The sequence below is a fragment of the Petromyzon marinus genome, chromosome 1 (assembly GCF_048934315.1).
Source record: "Petromyzon marinus isolate PM22_M1 ecotype Great Lakes invasive population chromosome 1, UKy_Petmar_22M1.pri1.0, whole genome shotgun sequence".
NCBI lineage: Eukaryota > Metazoa > Chordata > Hyperoartia > Petromyzontiformes > Petromyzontidae > Petromyzon > Petromyzon marinus.
In genome coordinates, this window is record NC_133667.1 from 31,927,317 (window position 1) to 31,948,852 (window position 21,536).

Below are 21,536 nucleotides of genomic sequence, written 5' to 3' on the forward strand. Positions count from 1 at the left end.
GAAAGAACCAAAGAGTATGGATCCCTTGCAGTCACGAAAACTTCAAATCTAGAGTGGCTTACGAACGAGTTCCGTTCCAGAGGTCTCTTCGAAAGTCCAACTTTACTCCTGTCGAATAAGAATACGGGGAAAGGCGTTCAAAATTGTATAATCTCATGTAGATGTGGACGCCACTGGTTCTTCATGTTCTGCTGATGTAGGTGCCACCACCGCCATCTATTGCGCGTGCAGTTGAACTTACGACTCTCAGCCCCAACAGGCAACCGGACATACGGGAAACCAGTTTTGTTCACATCTATGAAAGTTCGTAAGTAGACTTGTTCGTAAAGAGTCCCCGGGTTGCGGAAGATCCGACTAACGGACATAAGACCTGACGGAAGTGCGCATGTAAGAAAATTAAACACGCGGAAATGTTTGCGTTAGCTACGTAAGCGCAAGTAGTGCAGCGCGGTGAGGTTTCGGGTGAATACCGTGGAACGAGGAGGCGTAAGTGTGGGGGGGGGGGGGTGTGGGGGGCAGCCGACTCACGCATCGCTTGAGCGTCACTAGGATTAAGGTAAATGGAATGCATCTTTGATTTCGGGGGGGGGGAGGGGAATGGTTCAGTTCACGACTTACGCAAAAAATCCGGTTTACGGACCGTTCTCGGAAACCTCACCCCCCGCCCCTTTTCCGTAACCCGGGGACCGCGTTAAGCTTCTGACTCTTCAGTCGCGAGCGGCTCTCGCGCATGCGCGGGGGAGCCGCGCGGTGTTTATTTGGCGGCGCGCGCTGGGCGGGGTCCGGATTTGAGCGGCACGTGGCGCGCGCCCACCCCCAACCTCCTCCAGGCTTTTTAAAGGGCGGGGTGGGGGGCAGCCACCGCCACTGCACGTTAACATTTTAAAGTGGGCGTCGTCGGCGTAGTTAAGTCTCTAAACATTGAGAGATATATACACACGCGCCGCAAGCGTGTTGATAGGTGCCGTATAGCAACACACGCAGAGTGCTCTTCTGTGTGTAACACGCAGCTTTACACGTGCAGTGTGTTTAACGGTGCTGTATGCATTTTGCACGGATATATGCACGCGGCTTAATGCGATAGTTTACACGGGAGTACAACGGCATATACATAGTAACACAAAGTGTATGTCCACTGCACACACTGCAGAATACACAGTTTACACAAAGTGTACACGCATGCCAGGCAAACGCATTAAGCAGTACATGGCATGCACGTAGAGTACGGAATACGCACGTGCTAGCTGCATTACAATACACGTTTAACACGTGCATGCACAATGCAAATTAGTGCTTACGTATAATAATCCTAGTTAGGTAATTGGTAAATTATATTATATTAACGCCGACTCGACACTTTAACAGCTAAAACCGGTCAAATTTGTACCTGCCGTTATAATCCATAATGTTGCGATAATTGTAACGGTAGACTCTCTGGCATGTATTGTATCCGGTACGCATTTTAAAATAATATTCTCACAGCCACTCGTTTATTTATGAGTCTTGGAATTCAATTTGTAGCAAACGACTGCAGTGAACGTTCCCAAATATGTACTGTTTCTACAATTATAATGGCATTCTGATGATCAGATTTTAATTAATTGGGGCCACAGTGTATAGTTTGTTAATAGTTTACTGTTGTTAACAATCGTACATTGTATAAGGAAGGAAGGAGGAGCCCACGGTCATTAATTTGCCAGCCGCAATCTGCGAGTTCGAGGCCGTGCGACATCTCGCGCGGTTTAAAGTTGTAGCGCCGACCTGCTCACTGAACTTCGACGGGGTCGTCTTGATCTTGGAGATGGAGTATTACTTGGAGATTAAGATCATCTTCTTGGCGCTCCTGTTCTTCTTGACGCTGCTATTTGGCCTGGTACCGCTCAAGTTCGTCAGGTGTTCTTCCAGCTCGTCGGGAGGACAACCGGAGAACGGTAAAACAATTTAACTCTCACATCCCACCCAGTGGTTTTATTTAACTGTCCGTCTCAACATTTTTGTACCGCATGTGTACTTGCTCGTATACTCAATTTCTTCCTTCGAAACTTACGTAGCCAACCGTGCTAATCGGTGTGGTGGGGGGGGACTGGACAACAAACTAAACATAAAAAAGAATCGGCGCTAAAGAAATGAGTTTTCCGATCTGGGATGATTTTTTTTAAGTGGATAGCTCCCGGTGGCTTCCCAGTAATTTCTGAAGTGGACTTGGGCAGGACACGTCTCCTGTGGTCCAAGATTCAAGGATTTGTGGAGTAACATCCACAAAGGAGTGATCGCACGCATTTTTTTGCTCGGCTTGTGGCAAAGTCATTGTCACGACCCGTGAGACATTACGACGGCCTGCGAACGTCCTCATCCAGCAGTGGATTGACCACGGGTTTTAAGTTTTTGTCTCTAACCAACAAAAACTTTCCATCCTCCCATTTCCGTACAATTGCTATACGGCCGTGGCCGCAAAACATTGCTCTTTGTTGCAATCTCTGAAGTTTGTTAACATCATCATCATGCAGTCTTGTTCATTTGTGTTCCACATGTGTTAGAAGTCGGGCGAACTTAAGTGTCCCAAGTAAGGCAGTAGATTCCAACTTGTTGCAATGTGCCCATGCCGTTCGGGCCACACGTGTCAATACGGTGCTGTGTTAGCTATTTTATGAAAACTAAACTATAAACTGTTTTATTTTATTATGTAAGGCGCACTGAGCTATATGGCGCTTTCAGAAGCGCCCTGGCCACAAATGATAGCTCAACAAAGTGGCTTATCACGTGGAAATGTATAGCAGCCAAATACTCTAAAACGCATGTTTCTAAATGGGGAGGGGGAAAATCTGAAGACCCGGAGAAAAACTCCAAATATACACCAGGCGTCAGAGTCGGGATCGAACTCAAGCCCTTCTCTATACCTGGTGAGGTAGTTAACATCTGGCCACCGTGGAGGAGTTTCCACGAAAGGCTATATTACCACATCAACAGGGATGTTGTGCCCGATCTCGTTTAGGTCTCGTTCTCGTTTAGGTCTTGTGTTATTTTATTTTATCAATTTATTATTTTATTCTCATTCTACGTGACTTTACCGAAAGAACCAAATAAGATGAATCATTGCAGTCACGAAAGCTTTAAATGGATAGTCCTTATTGATGGGTGACCACGAGGCACGCCAAATTATCATCGGCGGCTGCTGCGGGTCTTTTGTTATCTGGTGTGCTCATTGCAGGGCAGTATAAGAGATTATCCATCGTTGTACTGCACTTGCGTGTTCCCGCGTCTGTGATCTCTGGCATCACCAACCAACCTGCACTGATCAGCGTGGTGAAGCATGGTCAAACAACCCCAACAATCTGCTTCGTGTGGGGTGGCCGTCGTGCGTTAACTTAAGAGGGCTGTGCACACCCATTGGATTCTTTACTCGGACAATATGATCACAAGTGTTTTATCGAGTTATATCGGAATTAAAAATGTATCTTATTTATGAATTTACCGCATTTCACTTGACATTTGTTGTTCTTTTTGGTCGTGGGTTTAATTTCTGTGCTAGATTTTTTTGTGTGTTCCAGGTCTCCCTTGCAAACAAGATATTGTTTTCTCAATCGTCCCTCCCCTGGTCTCCTCTGCTGGTCTATCTAGGCAGGCCCCCATTAAAGTTGCGAGGCCCCTTCTGCCCGCCCTGGCCCCGAGTGCTGTGTCACTCACGGCTGGCCATTTATATTTTTCGTTTACTCTTTGAACACTTTCCGTCTAAGATGAATGCATTCGCTCGGTCCATTTGTGTGTCTGTCTCCGTCTGTCTGTAGAAGGGGGACCATGCTAACCCTTGTCAAGATGATCAAATATAAATACAGTACACCAGGGAATGTTAGTTTATAGTCGTGGGACTCTTCCGGACTTTTTCAATAGTTAACTGGACAAATTGATGAAATGGTTGCCAAAAATCTGGTGCCAAAACAAATCCAGCATTTCTCGAATAAGCCTTTTCACCCAGGGTGAAATTGTTACGAATTTAATGCAGTACGCATTTTGGAAAGTGGTTCACAAAAGCTATTCACATGCATGCTTTTTCTCCCTTGTTTGAGAATCCACCTGTACTCCCTCTGCCCATCCAGGATGTTCCCACTCGCTTGACCCGTGGCACACCTGCTGCTGTGTCATGGTTGCCAGGTGCCTTCTTTCTCTTTCACAGGGGAGTGATTTATTGGGCCTTACCTGGTAAAATAAAAATAGGTAATAATGGGGATTTCTTGACCATACTTCACCACGCTGTTCGGCCTTGGGTTGAAGTGGAAGGCTGGGACAGATGAGTACGGTTGGCTACATACGAAGTGGGAGGCTGGGACAGACAGGGCTATGGGGGGGGGGGGGGTGAGTGCTCAGCACCATGTCAGCCATGGCGAGGAATTAAACTCGAGTTGCTGGGTTCATAGCGCAGTGCTTTACGCATTTGCGACACGAAACTCAGCACATTCGTCAAAAAGACTTTGGCTTTCAGAGGAAGCGTATACTGGGCGACGTTTCAGGCAATGGTCCTTCTTCAAAGAAGATCGTGCACCACTGCCAACGCAGTCACCAAATAATTGACGCGTTTGTGCTTTGCCGCACATGGTGGTACTGTACACACCTGTAATCTTAATTAATTGGGGTTGGTGGCCCACACAAGTGTGTGTGTGTGAAATGCCTGAATGCAGTGTGACAAGATGCCTTGAGGAGGTAGCGGCGCAGCATGAGGGTTTCTCACAGGCACTGTGTGCAGAAGCAGACGGGTGTCATTTTTCTCTAATGTGCATGTTTCTCTGGCCACTCCAGTTTACTTCCAAAGGCAACATTTTTTTTGTTTTACGGAGTTGACCAAACCTTCCTAAAAGCATGAGCCGCAGGAGAGGTCACAAGACTCTGTTGAGCTATTCCGGGGTAAACAAAGTAAGCACACCACTGCTGTTTACTGTATTGTTTCACCTTTTTGCTTTACGGCTCTGCAATGATGTCACTGGTGTTGGTCGTGAGTGGGAATCGAACTCTGGTCGCCGGGTTCGTAGCGCAGCGCACTACGAACTACGACACTACAGCTCCTGACATTAAATAATAACTAGCCGCAACACAAACACTCGTAGGAAGCTTCGCTGCCAAAGACCCCGTGGTCTTGCCACACCACAATTTTTATCGCCCCCCCCCAACCCCGTTTCTTTTCGAACCTTCCAGAAGGTTTTCTGTCTGCTTCTCTTCATCAATCCAATCCTCATCTTTGCTAACCTCCCCTAACCGTCTTTCACCTCGTCCCATTTTCTTGCCTTTTTCCCCAATTGAAACTCCATTCTACCCCTTTTCGTTTATTAATTTAAGGCATCCTCGCGTGGCCCTTACAAAGATGAGATTCATTGTGTAAGGAGACACAAAAGCGGGCCCGCTTATTTTTGATGGCACGATGATATAGTAAGGCGCGAGTCAACGCCACGCGTTTTTGCGAGCTTGACCCACGAGGGAGGTCGCTTGGAGTCGTCGTCATGGTGACTGGGAGACGCTGAGGATTCGGGTTTAATCTGCGCGCATGTTGGGAGGCACGTGCTGAGGTCAGCGAACCCTTGCAGCTGCGCGGCACATGGGTTTACTGTGTCCAGTGCTTAGCGGGTACGTGTAGGAATAGCGTATAAACTGATAATTTGGGATTTAAGGCTTTTAAAGTCGATTTCAGATAGATATTTTATTTTCAGATAGTTCACATTGTAATTCAACATTTTCATCGTGCAAACAAAATTGGAGTCACCCAATGCTACGTGACACCATTTTTGTCGGGAATAGCACGCACGTTGTGTGATGTGACGCTGCTTCTTGTGACAACATACTTTCGGATTGTTAAAAAAAAACTGGATCATCTGAAATTCGTATCAAGGCCTGGTTTTAAGATTATTTAAGATTATCAATTCAAAAACAGGGAACACATCATTAGTACGGGACATTTGAAATGTCCATATAGTATTTGTGATAGCTGTTCCCACCATCACTCCGGAATAAACAATTCGTACCAACGTTTGACTATCATTCCGTATTACCTGCTGTAACATATGGCTCATAAACATGGACATTGGCAAATAAAATGGAGCAACAGCTGAAAAGGGGTGTTCAACGAATCGGGGAAAGGTGTACGCTTGTAATTAACACCGAGAGACCAGGGAGAAAAACGCATGGATCAGGGAACGTACGCAAGTTGAATTGCATCGCACTGACTGTTGAGAAAGTTAGTGGGCTTTGGCAGGACGAGTTGCTAGAAGGATCTAACCAAAAAACCTTTATTATGAATAATATTGGTCGCGAAAGCCTACGTGTTAAACAGAAGGAGGATGGTCGTGACAACCACTGAAGTGGCAGCCAAAGCAGGGAATGTACCCGGGAGGATATCTACCGCAGGGATATGGGGCACTGGAAACGGCTCGTGCTCAGGATCCAGATGGATTGCGGCATCTCGGCAAACGTGAGACATGGCGATAGTTTGGCGAGACCTTCGTACAGCAGTGGATCGATCGTAGCTTTACGTGAATAAGAAGCTGGGCGCAGTTGCGCACACTTGCAAACCAGGAGGCAGGATTCGTGGCTAGTGCTAAGATCATGTGGATGAGACGCCCACCTTAATGAAAGTTAGGTGGCATTTTTAGGCGGTAATGACTGAGATTTGTTTTAGCGACTGGGATCAGCGATTCCATGAGAGTAAAGCTGCCTGTCATTGTTATGGTAATTGTACAATCCAGGGACATGGGTTTTAATTGCCATGCATATGCCGTATTGGGACTGAGATTGGCTGGAGGTGTGCTGTGCAGGACGGTGCAGGTTTACACAGGAATAAGGAACCCTCATTCACAATGATGAGCTGTCTTAAATAGTACATCATTATACGTGCTGTGCACCTATAACATTCGGACTATCAAATAGACCGAGGATACAGTATGAAATTCAAATGTAGACCTTTGAAGAATGATTGAGAATTTATGGGGGGTTTTTTTCAAATTTTATTGTAGCTTCAATTACAACCTGGTCATCATAACTGCCCTTTGGTGTCAAAACTCCAATTGTGCAACTCCAATATCTGCTCTCCATCCGATACTCCAGCAACGTGGAATCCATGGCCCACAACGTCATTTCATCTGGCCGTCGGCCACGTGAGGCCAACCACTTAAAAACAGCCTGAAGGCAGTATCTACACCGCCACTGCAAACATTGTAGCTGCACTTATCGAGTACTTGAGTGTAATGTTTTCGACCGGGGCAACACTGTCTAATTTTATTACGCTCTCCAGCCCGTTGTCTTTCGCATAGTTTTGAACACACATTCAATGCAAACAGTCCTGGCATTATGTAAGATTAGTGTTAACGAATGTGTGGCCCGCCCAATGGTGTTTTAGAGTCTAATGCGGCCAACAGTAAAGAAGAGGTTACTCGCCCCCTTATGTTACAGCAACGGTTCCTGGAAGCTAGATACTGTTCTTTAGTTCCTCGTGCTGTTAATATCTCTCCAATGTTTTCAGTGCGAGTCATTTACACACGAGACGGAGAGTAATATTACAATCTCATTTCCTATAAACATACATACAACAGATAATGTTCACATTGCTCTTATATATCCGCGAATAGATCCGCAGCCCGTGGGATGGCGGTCTCTTGTGTCGGTGTCCAATGTGACTAGACCTTCCTCTTTTTAACTATTGCTTTTGTTTCGGATGCGCCAAGGCAGTTTTGACACGCAATGACTCGCCGTCTCGCTATTCACGTGAAATGTGGCGTTAGCTGAAATTGCAACAAAACGCTTCTGGGAATACGTGACTTGGTTACCCCGCTCAGACATTTACGTTGTTTCAAAAGTTCCCCCCAACATTATTTCCCAATTGTGATTTCGCTCATGCTGCTTGTGATGAATTTTTGGATGTATTTTTTTCTCTATTCTCCCCAATTACAATCTCGCGTCATGAGACGTTTCCATGTGGGATTCTCACAGCTCACATGGCACCATCTTGTGTTTTGGAAAGGTTCTGGGAAGATCACATGAGGGAACGACATATTGACACTTCATTAGGCCCTCAAAATCAACATTGCATATGTACATGTCAAGCCTTTTTATCAATTCACTGTTGGATAAGCACTTCACAACGCTAGCTAATGTGGTTTGTGAAGGTGGGAAGCATAGATGTGGAAGCATAGAGCAACAATAAAACCGTTTATTTTTTCCCCCCCATTGCTCTCTGATAACAAAATTGACGTTTTTCATTCTGCATCTGGAATGAGCCAAATTAAGACCAAAACCAAAATGAAGATGATTTTTTTTGTAAGCAGTCATTGATGACCAGACTGAGGCCATCAACTCCCTACGTTTATGATCCTGGGTTAATCACGGGTGGACGACACCCAGAATCAAACATGAGCCCTCGCTGGTACCACCAGCTCATGGCCAACCTAGCCACCTCCACGCTTGTAGGTTTGCTTTCATAACGATTTCCGTCTTCATACTCTGTTCCTCGTGGGGTTAACGTGGTTGGCATTGGCCCTGGTGCAGGGAATGATACAGAGGCCTCTTTCCAATTTGCCCCCCTCTTTTTGTAGCCTGGTGGCTGACCTCGTACGGCCATGGCTGGTCCCCATTTTCAGATGCCACCCCCCTTGCACACCCAACTGCTACCCCACTGCACCATTACCTCTTCGATTGCGGTCCTCTTTCGTGCAGTGGAATTCTTTGACAATCCTGGCTCATTGCCTGACGAGGGCTGGTTGTAATCATCGGCGAAACGTTAACGCTCGAATTGGAAACGTTGCGAGTTTACTCTCCAACACAAACCCGTGTGCTGAACTAGTAAGAAATTGGCATGTTTTATTTTACGTGACAAACCTTACTTAATTGGCTGTGTCCAGGTGCTGGTAGGTTTAATGACATTTACGTGATCTAACCCCAAAAAAAACCCCATGTTATAGATTTGCTTGAGACAAAATAACAAACTCGTGTTCAATCACATTGGTATATGAATGCTTTTTTCTACAGTTGAACATTCCATTCCATGCTAGATCATACAGTAGTGACACAAATGGCGACGATTTTCCTGGCAGGCCTTCGAAGCCGTCTCTTCCAGCTGCTGAGCAGCACTACGGCCGGCGTCTTCCTCGCCACGTGCCTGCTGGACCTGCTGCCCGACTACCTGGCGAGCATGCAGGAAGCCCTCTCTGACCTGCGCGCCACGGTGCGTGTACAAACACGCACGCGCGCATGAGTGCAAGCGCGCACATTTTGAACACATTAACGATTCACTCTGGCGTCCCCATCGACTCGGGGAATTGTCAAGGTTCATGATCTCGGTTTGATTTGGCTTGATTAATTTTTTGTGTGTCTCGTTTTTTTTTTTACAGTCTCATTTGTATTGTTTATCGTTGTTACTGTTTCACCTGTATGGTTTTGAGTATTTCGTATCATTCGGATGTCATTTGCAGGTGAATTCCAGAAATGATAAGTAATAGATTTTCACACGTTTGATTCCATGTATCGCTCTCACCATCAACGTCATCATTGTAGGAATCAAGGTTAATGAATGATTCACGATGTGCTATTTTAATAATACAAATCAAAAATGTTCACATCTCGGATTGGCACGGTTGGCTATGTCGGGTGTGAAAGAAGTTCAACAGACATACATACACAACATAGATTGCAGAAAAGTCTTACTGATGGTTCAGACTATTTCAGGGAGCGTCCTGCATTGGGCCAGTGTGCGTGGACAGAGGAAACCCGGGTTAGAAAAGAAACACATTTATCCTGCGGAGGGAGCTGGTAGGAACGTTGGGTTGCTCGGTCAATGGCCAGGGTCAACAGCGGCGTGGTGTATTCTGCAAATATGCCCGACTGTGAGGGTGGGCACAAGCCGGCGTGAGTAGGTTAAACGTTGAGTTTTATAAGGGCACCACGGGGTGACCAGCCCCTCCCCACCCAGCCCCACCCCTCCCACCCCCCACCCAGCCCCACCCTCCCCATCCAGCCCCTCCCCACCCAGCCCCTCCCCACCCTCCCCACCCAGCCCAGCCCTCCCCACCCAGCCCCTCCCCACCCTCCCCACCCAGCCCCTCCCCACCCTCCCCTCTCCACCCAGCCCCACCCCTCCCATTTTTGGATGCACGACGGACGGACACAATAATCCCCTGTGCTGGTTCCTACCAGTAGAAGTTCCGCCTCGTTTGAATCCACAATCCATGCTCTCTTCCGCCATCTCCTGGCCACCGCGTAGCCACGGCAGCTGCAGGAGTTTCACCAATCGCTTGCCTTCGAAGTGTGCATGTATGGTGAATTTATTTCGCACTTTACCTAGCCAAACGTGCCAATCGGAGGTGCGGGGTAAGGACAACAAACTAAACACCAAAAGCAGTTCTAAAGAAATGCGCTTTCAATGTAAGATGTAAAAGTGCATAGCTCCAGTGGCTTCCAGACATCGGAAAGGAAGAGTGCACCTGAGGGCGCATGATGCGGTGACCGTCAGTGTTCGATGGCCAGCCATAATCCCCTGCTGCGAGGATGACCGGAGTTTGTACGATGGTTTATGCTCCTTGACGAGATCAGCAAGGCATTGTGATTGTGGGGTGCTTCGGTGGTGACATGTTAATTACCTCGCCTGGTAGACAGGAGGTTGCGAGTTTGATCCCGACCCTGAAGCCTATATATTTGGAGTTTGCTGTTTTTTTTTTCCGTGGTCGTGTGGATTTTCATCCGGGTCTTCCGTTTTTTTCCTTCCACGCTTAGAAACGTGCGTTTAGAGTGTTTGGCTGCGATAAATGTCCACGTGATAAGCCACTTCGTTAAGTTATCATTTGTGGCCAGGTCACTTCTGAAAAAGAGCTATGTAACTCGGTGAGCCTTACCTGGTATAATGAATAGAGTTTAGTTCATAGTTTAATTTAAAAAGCTTCGCACATCTACTGCCACCACCCATGACTAGGGTAAGCCTGCTATGGGGTGAGTGCATTCGTGTCATGAAATGAGTGGATTTATTCTGTCCAAAGAAGTGGCCGGTGCACGACTTGACCAATGTTGGCATGGGGTGCAGTGCACAGTGCAACTAATATTCTTTGAGTCAAGTAACGTTTTGTGCTCCAACACAGAGGGCAGATTGTAGAGACATACAGTGCGTGACAAATTAGTCCGCGCTGCTTTCGAATACTGCACTCCCACACGCATCGAGTCCGCATCAACAGCGTACGTGTCTGTGTCTTTCTTTTTAAGGGGGCCATGGGGTGGTGGTGCGGGACTGCTGATCATGAGACTTCTTAACCGAACCGTCTGTCACATGCCTGCGAAAAAGTACAAATGTCAAGTTCACGCGATGGCTTTGTGCGTACGCAGTCATGGTATGCATTACGATGGGAATGTTAGCTTCTTGCTCTCAAGATACTACTGTTGCAGAGTACTTGACTTACATGCCATTCTTTGTGCAATAGAGGCTCTCGTCAACAAAGAAAAGCATACTTTCGCATATTAAAATGTAATCGTCTGCAATGTAGCTTGGTTCTTGAGCGATTCGCAAAAATTCGGTTCATAAGTGTGCCACATGGCCTTGGAAGGTTATACAAGAAGCACTTCATGCCCATTTGGCATTCACACTGTTTGCGCAGTCGACCCGAGTTATTGGAAACCTGAGGCACGTCTGCATCTGAATGCAGCATCTGTTCAAAGAAATGTTTTAAAATAACAGTACACTCATGAATGCAGGTACATCTACACTGTCCTTGGCGATCGTACCATTAGCAGGACCTGGTCATGATGAAGCTCGCCATGTACATTACGGGTCATGGTTTTTGTTGATGTACGTTGCTCATTTGTGGATGTCTATGTCCCCCTGAATAGTATGGAGAGCAAAAGAGCACGCAGGAATAAGTTATTGGAATTCAACTGAGAGACAGGAAGATTAGCACATGGATTAGAGAACATGCACAAGTCAAAGACATTATCGACTGGTAAGAAAATTCAGTGGGCCTTGGACAGGATATGAAACAATTGGCGGGACCCCGGGGTCCCATCACTGCCCCGGGGTGGGAAAAACCGCGTAGCGACACGAGTCTTGCCTTACCGAAAACAAAACTAGTGGTCAATCGATTGGCCTCGTCGAGAGCTACTCGGGGCACTAAGTTTCGTAAAAATTTGAAAAATTACATAAACACGTTAAATTCACTGCCGGGGGAGGGCTCGCCTTGGCAAAGAAGCTGAGGATCGACGGCTGACCGGAGGGCGTTGTCGCCGCGCGCGACTGTGGCAGACGCCCCCCGGGGCTCGCGTTTGGCCGGTGGGGTGGCGCCCGTGGTGTTGATCGCCGCCTGCTGCTGGCGCTTGTTGGTGCGAGTCTGGGCGGGCGGGCGGCGCGTTGCTGTCGGCATCACGAGTGGGCGGACTGAAAAATAATAATTATTGACCTGATTTTTGCGGAACTCAGGGGTCCCGCGAAATGATTCATATGTCGCTCGAAGGGATTAATGGCTGGTGGCCGAGGCCAATGAATGATTTGCAGCCAAAGAAGGCAACACGACCAAGAAGATGTCAGTTCCGGAGATGGAATGAGTTCATCAACTCGTGCGCAGGAACTTGATGAATTGTTACATCGCAGTAACATGAGAGATTGCGGCAGCTTCGGCAGACTTTCTTGCAGCCGTGGATAGATCATGGCTGATCATGACCACGGATAGGCGAGCGAGACAACCAATAAGAAACCCTTCACTTCGCAATCATCCTGATTTCCCGTTCGATTGCGATTCTGATCATTATCATTACTCCGCCATCGGTAAGTGACATTGGAAGTCATTTCTGCTGTGCCAAGTGAAGGGTGCGCCCCCCGTTCTGAATCGCGGTGCGTGCTTTTAACACCGCCATTTGATTCCGCAGACTGCTTTCCCGCTGGCCGAGTTTATCCTATCCGTCGGCTTCTTTGCGGTAATGCTGCTGGAGCAAGCCGTGCTTTCCATGCACGGCCGCGCGATGACATTGCCAGTGGCAGCATCATCAGGGAGCCGCAGCTCGGAGACACGGGCGCTCCTCTCCCCCGCGGGCTCGTCGCCCGCCTCAGAACCTCCGCACGTCAAGGCCGTCGTTCTGCGCCCGCCCGCCGCGTCGAAGTCCTCCGCCGCCGCCGATCCGGAACCGGGCCGCTGGGCCTCGGGGGGCCCCGGCGCGCCCGCCGAGGACGCGGAGGCGGGCGCCCACCTCCACGTGGACCGCAGCTCCCACTCGGCGGTGCGCGCATGGGGCCTGCTCGTCTCGCTGGCTCTGCACTCGGTGCTCGAGGGGCTGGCCGTGGGGCTGCAGCAGCCCGGCTCTCCGGGGGCGTCCCTGGCCGGCCTGGTGGGGCTGTGCGCCGCCGTCGTGGTGCACAAGTGCGCCGTGGCGTCGGGCCTGTGCGTGCGCCTCGTGCAGGCGCGCCTGGGCCGCCAGACGTCATTCGCCGCGCTGCTCGGCTTCGCGCTCATGTCGCCCGTCGGGGTCACCGTCGGCATCGGCCTGCTCGACTCGCCGGCGCTCGCCGAGAGCCACATGCCCCGCGCCGTGCTCCAGGTGCGCGAGATCACGCGCGGCCGGTCGCAGTGCGCCAACGTGCAATCGCCGTCGGGCGACCCTGTCGTGGCGTTATCAGTGGCCACTGTCGTGTATTCTCTCAGTGCTTGTTTGGGCATGTTGGCTACCTCTGTAGTGTTATCAGCGAGCGCGAGCTATTATGTTGGCGGCTGTCATAGTGCGAGTAGTGATTGTACGATCATGCATTGCGGGGGAGCGGTGGTGTGGTGGTTGGTATGCTGTGGCATGAAACCCAGCGACTTGGATTCCTGGCAGTGGCTAACATCGGGCGAACGCGATATCTGAACTAGTCCTGCATTTCTATGTCTATGCTCCTCACCTTCAGCAACCCGCACTGACCGGGTGGGCGACGTATCGTCAAACAAACACACGCATGATCTACGTGGAGTGGCGGGGAATTGGAAAAGTAGCAAAATATGTTTTTTTTATGTAATCATGCTGGTCACCAATGTATTATTATCACCATCACAACTGTGAGGCATACCGGATGATCTCAAAATCTGCAACAGCGCTTCTTGGCCCAACCACTTGCGCATGTCAAGGGGAAGATCTTTGTTCGTGTGTAACTGCGTGTTGTATCTTGTGCGTGTGTTCCCAGGGCCTTGCGACAGGAACCTTTCTGTACGTCACATTCCTGGAAATCTTGCCACATGAGCTCAACAGCCAGCACTGCCGGCTGCTGCGCGCCGTGTGCCTTCTCGTTGGCTTCTCCGTCATCACCGCGACGCTCTTCGCCACTACCTGAAGTCGCGCGACCGCGACGCAAAAATCTGTCGCCGGGTCTCTCTACGAGACCGGCCAAGGCTTTGCCGCTGCACCCTCGGGGATACTTGCCTGGTTCCCTTGCATCGTCACTGATTCTTGCCCTCTCCTCCTCCATCTACTCCCCTCTCTGCCCATTCACATTCTCCACTGCCACCTCGTCACATTGGTCGTGGGTGGCACTGCAATGTTATCCTTTGTTGCACCAAAATAAATGAAACCCCTGGGGCGTTGTTTTATGCAGTTGGTTAACACCGCCTCCAGCAGTGGCGCAATGCGGTTGGCATGGACCACGGTGCAAGGAATGAAATGGGTGGGGGGGGGGGGTCCCTTTTCAATTTCCTCTCTCTGTAGCCTGGTGGCTGGGGCCCCGCCTTTGACCCGTGATGCCCCCTGTGCAGTCGCACCGCCTGCACACTCGATAGCTACGCCACTGCTCTTTAGCCTGGTGTATAGAGGTTATCCGTTGTAAAGTAAATTGATTCAAGATAAAATAGTGAATCGCGTGTAATTACATTGGTGTATTAATACGCGTTCTAAAGTACAGCATACGCTGTATTTTAATCTGGCTTGCACAAACAACAACAACGTAACACTTACACGATTGCCACACATCTCATTTCACTTTCAAATTCCATTGCATTCTTCTGATACTGTGCTTAATGAAAGAGAAAAAAATATATGTTGATGGCCATCACTCTATAAATTCGTCTTAATGAAATGGCTTTGATCGGTTGTTGAAACAGATACTGCTTCGGCGCAAGTGCAATGTTTTCACGTGTCACGTTTTCTGTTATGTTTCTCAAATGTTTCGTATCGTAAATAGGAAGGATGCTTCAAATAAAAGTACATTTTTATGCTCGCAACATATGCATCAAGTTGCATGTGTAACAATGTATGGGTTAGTCTGAATGCGTTGTATGTAATGGGCTTGTGTCACTCCAGGTGCTACGTATATTTTACTTGCACTGTTTAAATACTGAAGAATCGATTTGTTGAATATAATCATGATCCTAGACCCTGACAATAGAATGAATAAGGATGATGCACTGTTTCACCTGTAATCATAACTTTAATTTTCCAAAACAAAGTTATACGATTCCATCCCATAACATTTACATGAAGTATATAACATTTTAGGAACTGTTTTCAGTGGTCTGGAAGCATTGACAGTAAATGTGTCACCAACATCATAAACTAAAACTGCCCTTTTAATTCAAACAATCACTATGTAATAATCTAATGTTTTTATCTACAGTGTTTCTTTAAAAATAAGTCATGCTTAAATTATGTATTGTGTATTTGCCGGAATAGCAAAAAAATTATATCACCAAAAGGTTTCTTTTCTCCTCTTCAATATTTTGACAATATTCAAAATTTAGTCATTGAAGATATAAAACGATATTCGTGGTTCAGCAGTGGCGACAGGTGTTCAATTCCTAACCACGGCTAACATCAGTGGTGAGTATTGGGTACCTGTTAAACCAACCTATGACCAGTGCGGTGAAGTATGGTCGCAACACCCATGACCGACGTGGGGAGACCTTCATCCAGCAGTGGATTGATAAAGGTCTGTAGCTAATATCGTATGTTATGAAGAATTGCGTAATGTATACATGTGTGGCATATGGCAGGATTTTTCAAATGTCAATTTGAAAGTTAAAATAAATGTTACAATTAATGAGTGTTATGTGTGCAAGTAAAACATGCAGAAGTATTGGAGCTGCTAAAAGACACTAATAATTTAAAAGCATCCATAAGTTGCTCGTTTGTTTTGTTTTACAACACATTAATATAATAATTGAATGTTTATAATGCAGAAGCAAGTACAATCTCCCAGTGGTCATTTGAACATTTGACTGCTTCGTTTCTACATTCGTAGGACAGGGAAGTTATTGCAGAATTCCACCGACTGGTTTCTGCCTTATCACTTGTTGCCTATCTTACCGTCTCAAATTTATTGTCAGAAGCGTGTGCACTTTTGTGGGCCTGTGACCAGATCGCCGAGGATGCACCCGGTGTTATCAAAGCTCAAAAGCCAAGCAGATTTTAAGCCTGGATAGTACTTGGATGGGTGGCCACCATACGCACACAGGTTGACGTGGAGCTCAGTGGGGGACCGATCAGAATTTGATTTTACCATTGTACTCCGATGCTCGCACGTCTTATGCTTCAACCTATACTGGCCATTGTGGTGACGTATGGTCAAATAACCTTTTGTGACTCACGTGCCATGAAACGGCCGTTATCCAGCAGTGGATTGGGGCGCCATATTGGCGGATGTTAACAACATCGCTTTGTATACAGGAGACATGGGTTCGATCCCGACCCTAATGCCTGTATATTTGTGGTCGTGTGGAGTTTTCTCCGAGTCTTCCGGTTTTTCCCTCCACATTTTGAAACTTGCCTTTTGAGTATTCAGCTGCTATAAATTTCCACGCGATAAGCCACGTCATTGGGCTATAATTTGCGGCCAGGTCGCTTCTGAAAAAAGAGCCATATAACTCCGTGGGCCTTACCTGGTAAAAAAGATAAATATTTTAATTTAGGGTTGATATAGAGACGTACGAGTACAGCTTTTATGAGCGCAAAAGTTGCTTCTTCGTGTTGCATGCACGTGGCTTTGTGCATCAGTTTTTTATTTCCCAACGCATAGAGAGAAGACAACCGGATATACGAATGTGTGTGTAGAACTGGAGGTATGGAGGAACGGGACTTGCAGAGACTACCGTGCAAGAGTTAAGAAATCTGGAAAGGAAGCCTGGTGCACACAATCGTTCCGTTTTCCCACGCACAGCATGCGGACAACCATGCTTGCCAGCTGTGACATGCGTCACTGGTTTTGTGCAAATTCCAAATGTTTACACTAAATTTCATAACTTCCCATTTTTATCTTGTCAACTTTTAATCGGCCTTAATTTAAAAAACATGCCCACTGCAAATCGCATTCACATGGTGTACACGTACAGGCCTTTTGTCAGTCTACTGCTAGATGAGGCTTTAACCCACGCCTTGCGAATCATGGGGGTTATTTGACCATAATTCATCCCGCTGTGAAATGCGGATTGGTAAAGGCGGGGAGCATAGACGTACGATACAACAATGGGCTCTGCTGCACTGCCATCTGTTGACAACACAATTCCAGAGCAGCCGACCACACCTGTTATATCGGTGTTTGTCACGAATTTTCAGGGGTGGGAGGCATTTTTGCCGATAACTCATCAGTATGAGGGCCGCCACACATTTGAAACCATCGGGAGTGACAGCATGATGGGGCGTTTCACATTTGTACATTATCGGGGGCCGCCAGTGGCCTGAGGGCCTTGCAATGGAGAACACTGCATGGTGGTCACCCATATAAACACTCTCCAGGCTCCGCCCGCTTGGCTTCAGAATTCTGACATTGCTGGTTATTTGGTAATCGGCATTTGACACCTTGGCAACTGCCAATCTCGTCTGCATTAAGAATTGCGGGTCAGCTGAATAAACAAAGCAGTAAAAATATTCCAAAGACTCAAAAAGACGTGTGTGCCCTCTTGTGGTTAAGCGATGGTAACGTCTATTGAGAATTATTATTGGCACAGCGCTGGCCAAAGTGCCATATAGGCATTGGCCACCAGGCGACAGCAACGAACGTCCAATTGAATTAAAATCAACGATTTTCCTGCTAGCATACCACTATGCGGCTATGTTCTGGGTGTATCCCCCACCCCACCACAGAACCCACACAATTCCACTTGGGGGCAGTCAGGATGCGTAGTGGGGGGGGGGGGGGTTATGAATGTTTTTCCACGTGGGAGAGGTACTTGCTTCCAAATTGCCCCCTTCCATTCTGCTCCAAGCCCGCGACTCCCACATGACATGATTAATGAGGGCATTACCGTAATTCCAAGAAGGCTCGCAAATGGTTATCGGAAATGATCTCATGGCAGGTTGCGCGCCAGTTACGTGACCGGTCTTATTTTAAATCCCCATCAGCACAATTGCGGCGCGGCACTATTTAGGTTGCCCGAGGTCAATATCCCATGACCTGATGGTCCATAATTGACTAATGTCCTTGATTTAAACCGGTTGAGAGAACATTTTAGACATTTTTTTTGCAAGGGAAAGATGAAAAAATGATTTGGAAATTATGATCATTAACCCTATCGGACTTTATCGATTACGGGATTTCCAAGCTGTCACTATAAATTTCCGCATGATAAGCCACTTCGTTGAGCTGTCATTCGTGGCCATGTTGCATCAGAAAAATAAGCTGTCAGCTCCGTAGGCTTTACCTGCTAAAATTAAACTTTAGTTTTAGTTTTATAGCGATTTGCTTCCCTTTCCTATACACTTTGCACTCCTATCGTGGTTTGGTATTGTAACTTTCTGACCCGCCCCTACTGGACATCTGTGAAAAAGAGCTTTGTAGCTCATCGGATTCCTTAAATATAAATAAAGATGCGGATTCAAATTATGTTTGTCTCGACCACCAGGCCATCGTCTTCTCTTGTGGGATCTGTGGTCCTGTCCAAGTCCCCTTAAGTTTGTTTGACGGTCGATGTCTGTAACTTGGGTATGTTCTCTTTGATCACACTTACATAATACCGAATTATGAAATTACTACTATAACGAGCCAAGAATATTTGTTTGTGTGTAACGCGCGTGACGTCACTCCACATGCCGCACCCCCCCCTCCCCCCATCATTAATATTCATGAGCTGGTGGATTTTTACACTCACGCAGAAGGTCGAGTGGAAATACAATTTTTTTTCGCAAATTCGCTTTAATTTTGACGTTTCTTTATTGAAAGTGAATGTAATAAATAATTATACGCAGCAACAAAGTGGATTTGGTGTCTTTATATATTTCTTCAGCACTTGAGACAAAAGGTAAATCTAATGTATGCTTCTACATTAAGGTAAAATACATTTCTCGGCGATTTTCCAGATATTGTATCGAATTCCAATTTATTTCAACCCCAGCGACCGAAAGCAGAAGAGAATAAAGTATCAGAGCAGTGAATTTGAACAAATTAAAGGTCAGTTATATACAGTGCTACAGTGACATGAAGTGAAGTGTTTTATGACTTCGTTTTGTGGCAGATTCACTGCCATTAATACAGTGCTACAGTGAAATGCGGTGAAGTGTTTGATGACATTCTTTCGTGCAAGATTCACTGCCATTAAAGTTACACAAGATACAATTATACTCTGCTCAATTTTTTCGTAAATATTACAGCTTCCGTCCTAGGGTGGGGAAAGAAGCTAGTGCTTAAATAACAAGCAATAACCTCAGTGCTACTTTGTTAAAGCGTATCAATGCCGTACGGTGTACATGAATGTTTTACAATTAAATGCTTTGCAAAGTATGTGGAACGTGGAATCTAATTGACAATTGGTCACAGAAAATTAGTTCGTTTGAAGTATATCGGATTCGCTTAACCCCCCAGATAATTTTATTTTTAGACATTCACGTTTCCACCCTTCTCACAATTAATTTGCTAAATTAGCAGTTGCAGTTTTACAGGTGTGCATTTTTATTGCATCTTGGGACAACTTGTGAAAGGTGGTGTATCATATTTATGTATTATAATTAGTATCACAGTACAGTACTACATTATTAGGAATCCTAGGAGGAGTAGTGACCCTCTTGTTAGCGCACTGCACTATGGACCCAGCAATCTTTCATTCCTGGCAGAAATCAGTGGCGAGTGATGTCTGCACCTCTCCTGGGACTCCCTACACTCGGTGGCGAGATGTTAACTATCTCGCCTGGTATGCAGGAGGTCGTGGGTTCGATCCTTACCCTGACGCCTATATATTAGGAGTTTGCATATTCTCTGAGGTCACGTGGATTTTTCTCTGGGTGCTCCGGTTTTTCCCTCCAGTTTTAGAATCAAACATGCGTTTAGAGTATTTGGCTGCTATATATGTCCACACCATAAGCTACTTTGTTGAGCTATCATTTGTGATAGCCAGGTGGCTTATTAAACAGAGCTATATAGCTCGGTGGGCCTTACCTGATGAAAAATAGTAATTTTAATACTCCCTTCCCCAACCCATACTGATCAGTGTGCAGTCACCCACTCCCCCCACATGACCAGCACGGCGTGGTCATAACCTCATCCAGCGTGTACAATGCATGAATGCTGAGTCATCCATAACATTGCTGGCCACGATGAGACCAGTGCACGACCATGATTACCCCAGCCCCCTGCAGTCGGGGTTTAATACTGTATGTTAATGAACATTCAGACCAACAGTTGGGTCCATTGAGGTTTGGAACGGATATGGATAATGGCAGACCCGGAGGCAATGGGAGATGGCCACAAATGTGGATCTAGCTTGTGGCCGTGGAATTACAATTACTTGATTAAATTCAGGTCTGGCACAGCTGTTGTACATTCAATTCAAAGTCGGAACATCTCTACTCTAAGGCTGCTGAGCGTCCCGATTTGACTAGGCTGGTTCCAGATTTGGGAAAGACTGGTCTCTGTTGTCCAATTTAAAATGTTCTGCCCTCATACTCTCAACTCATGATATGGGAAAAGGACGGGGGGGGGCTACTTGAGTATCAGGCGGAGCTAAATGGAGTAGCGAGGCCACTCAATGTGTGAGCAGCACACGTGTTTGGATGGGTGTGGCTATGTAAAAGTGGGCGGGGATGACGGGGGGGGGGGGCTGACAGATGGGGCGGGCTGACAGAGGCGGGGGTGGGGGCTGCTAGCTCACCACGTGTCCCTCCCAGAAGTTTCGATGACGCTTTACTAAAGACGCACGGTGCAGTGGCTCCTCACATCACTGAGCCATTGGTGACATTCCACACTCAATATGGCCAGTGGTTCTGCACTAATTTACAGAGGTGGGGGGGGCACTTTCGCTGATAATATATCAATGTGTGAGGGCCACCAGTTCAGTTCATTTCAGTTCAGTTCATTTATTAGGTATAGCCCTGTGAGCCATTCGGCTCTTGAATCGGGTGCAACCGCAACAAACAAAAACATGAACAAGAAACATCTTAAAGTGACTACGCACAACAGAATAATCCAGGAAAAAAACAGCAAAGTCTTCCAGAAAAAGCACCGCGTTTCAACGCTGTGTGCAAAAATCCCAGTGGGATGCAAGTCAAACAATAACAACCATAGGACAATTTAGATTACAGTTACCAGTCTAACTCTGTGTACTACAACAAACAAATATGGCTAAACCAGAACCTTTTCGAAATCACCAAAA

At 46.9% G+C, this 21,536-nt stretch overlaps 1 protein-coding gene across 1 annotated transcript; it reads left to right on the top strand.

Moving 5' to 3' along the window:
• Positions 1-741: 741 nt before the first annotated feature.
• SLC39A1 (solute carrier family 39 member 1) lies at positions 742-19,507 on the top strand. Its single transcript, XM_032949412.2, has 4 exons — positions 742-1,931; positions 9,066-9,196; positions 12,871-13,536; positions 14,156-19,507. The coding sequence occupies exons 1-4, from the start codon at positions 1,802-1,804 to the stop codon at positions 14,300-14,302; spliced, it is 1,074 nt and encodes a 357-aa protein (XP_032805303.1). The 5' UTR covers positions 742-1,801; the 3' UTR covers positions 14,303-19,507.
• Positions 19,508-21,536: the final 2,029 nt, after the last annotated feature.

Coding starts and splice junctions, on each gene's coding strand:
- SLC39A1 (XM_032949412.2), top strand. CDS start 1,802: ATGGAGTATTACTTGGAGATTAAGATCATCTTCTTGGCGCTCCTGTTC. Junction 1,932..9,065: donor GGGAGGACAACCGGAGAACG/GTAAAACAATTT, acceptor TTTTCCTGGCAG/GCCTTCGAAGCCGTCTCTTC. Junction 9,197..12,870: donor TCTCTGACCTGCGCGCCACG/GTGCGTGTACAA, acceptor TTGATTCCGCAG/ACTGCTTTCCCGCTGGCCGA.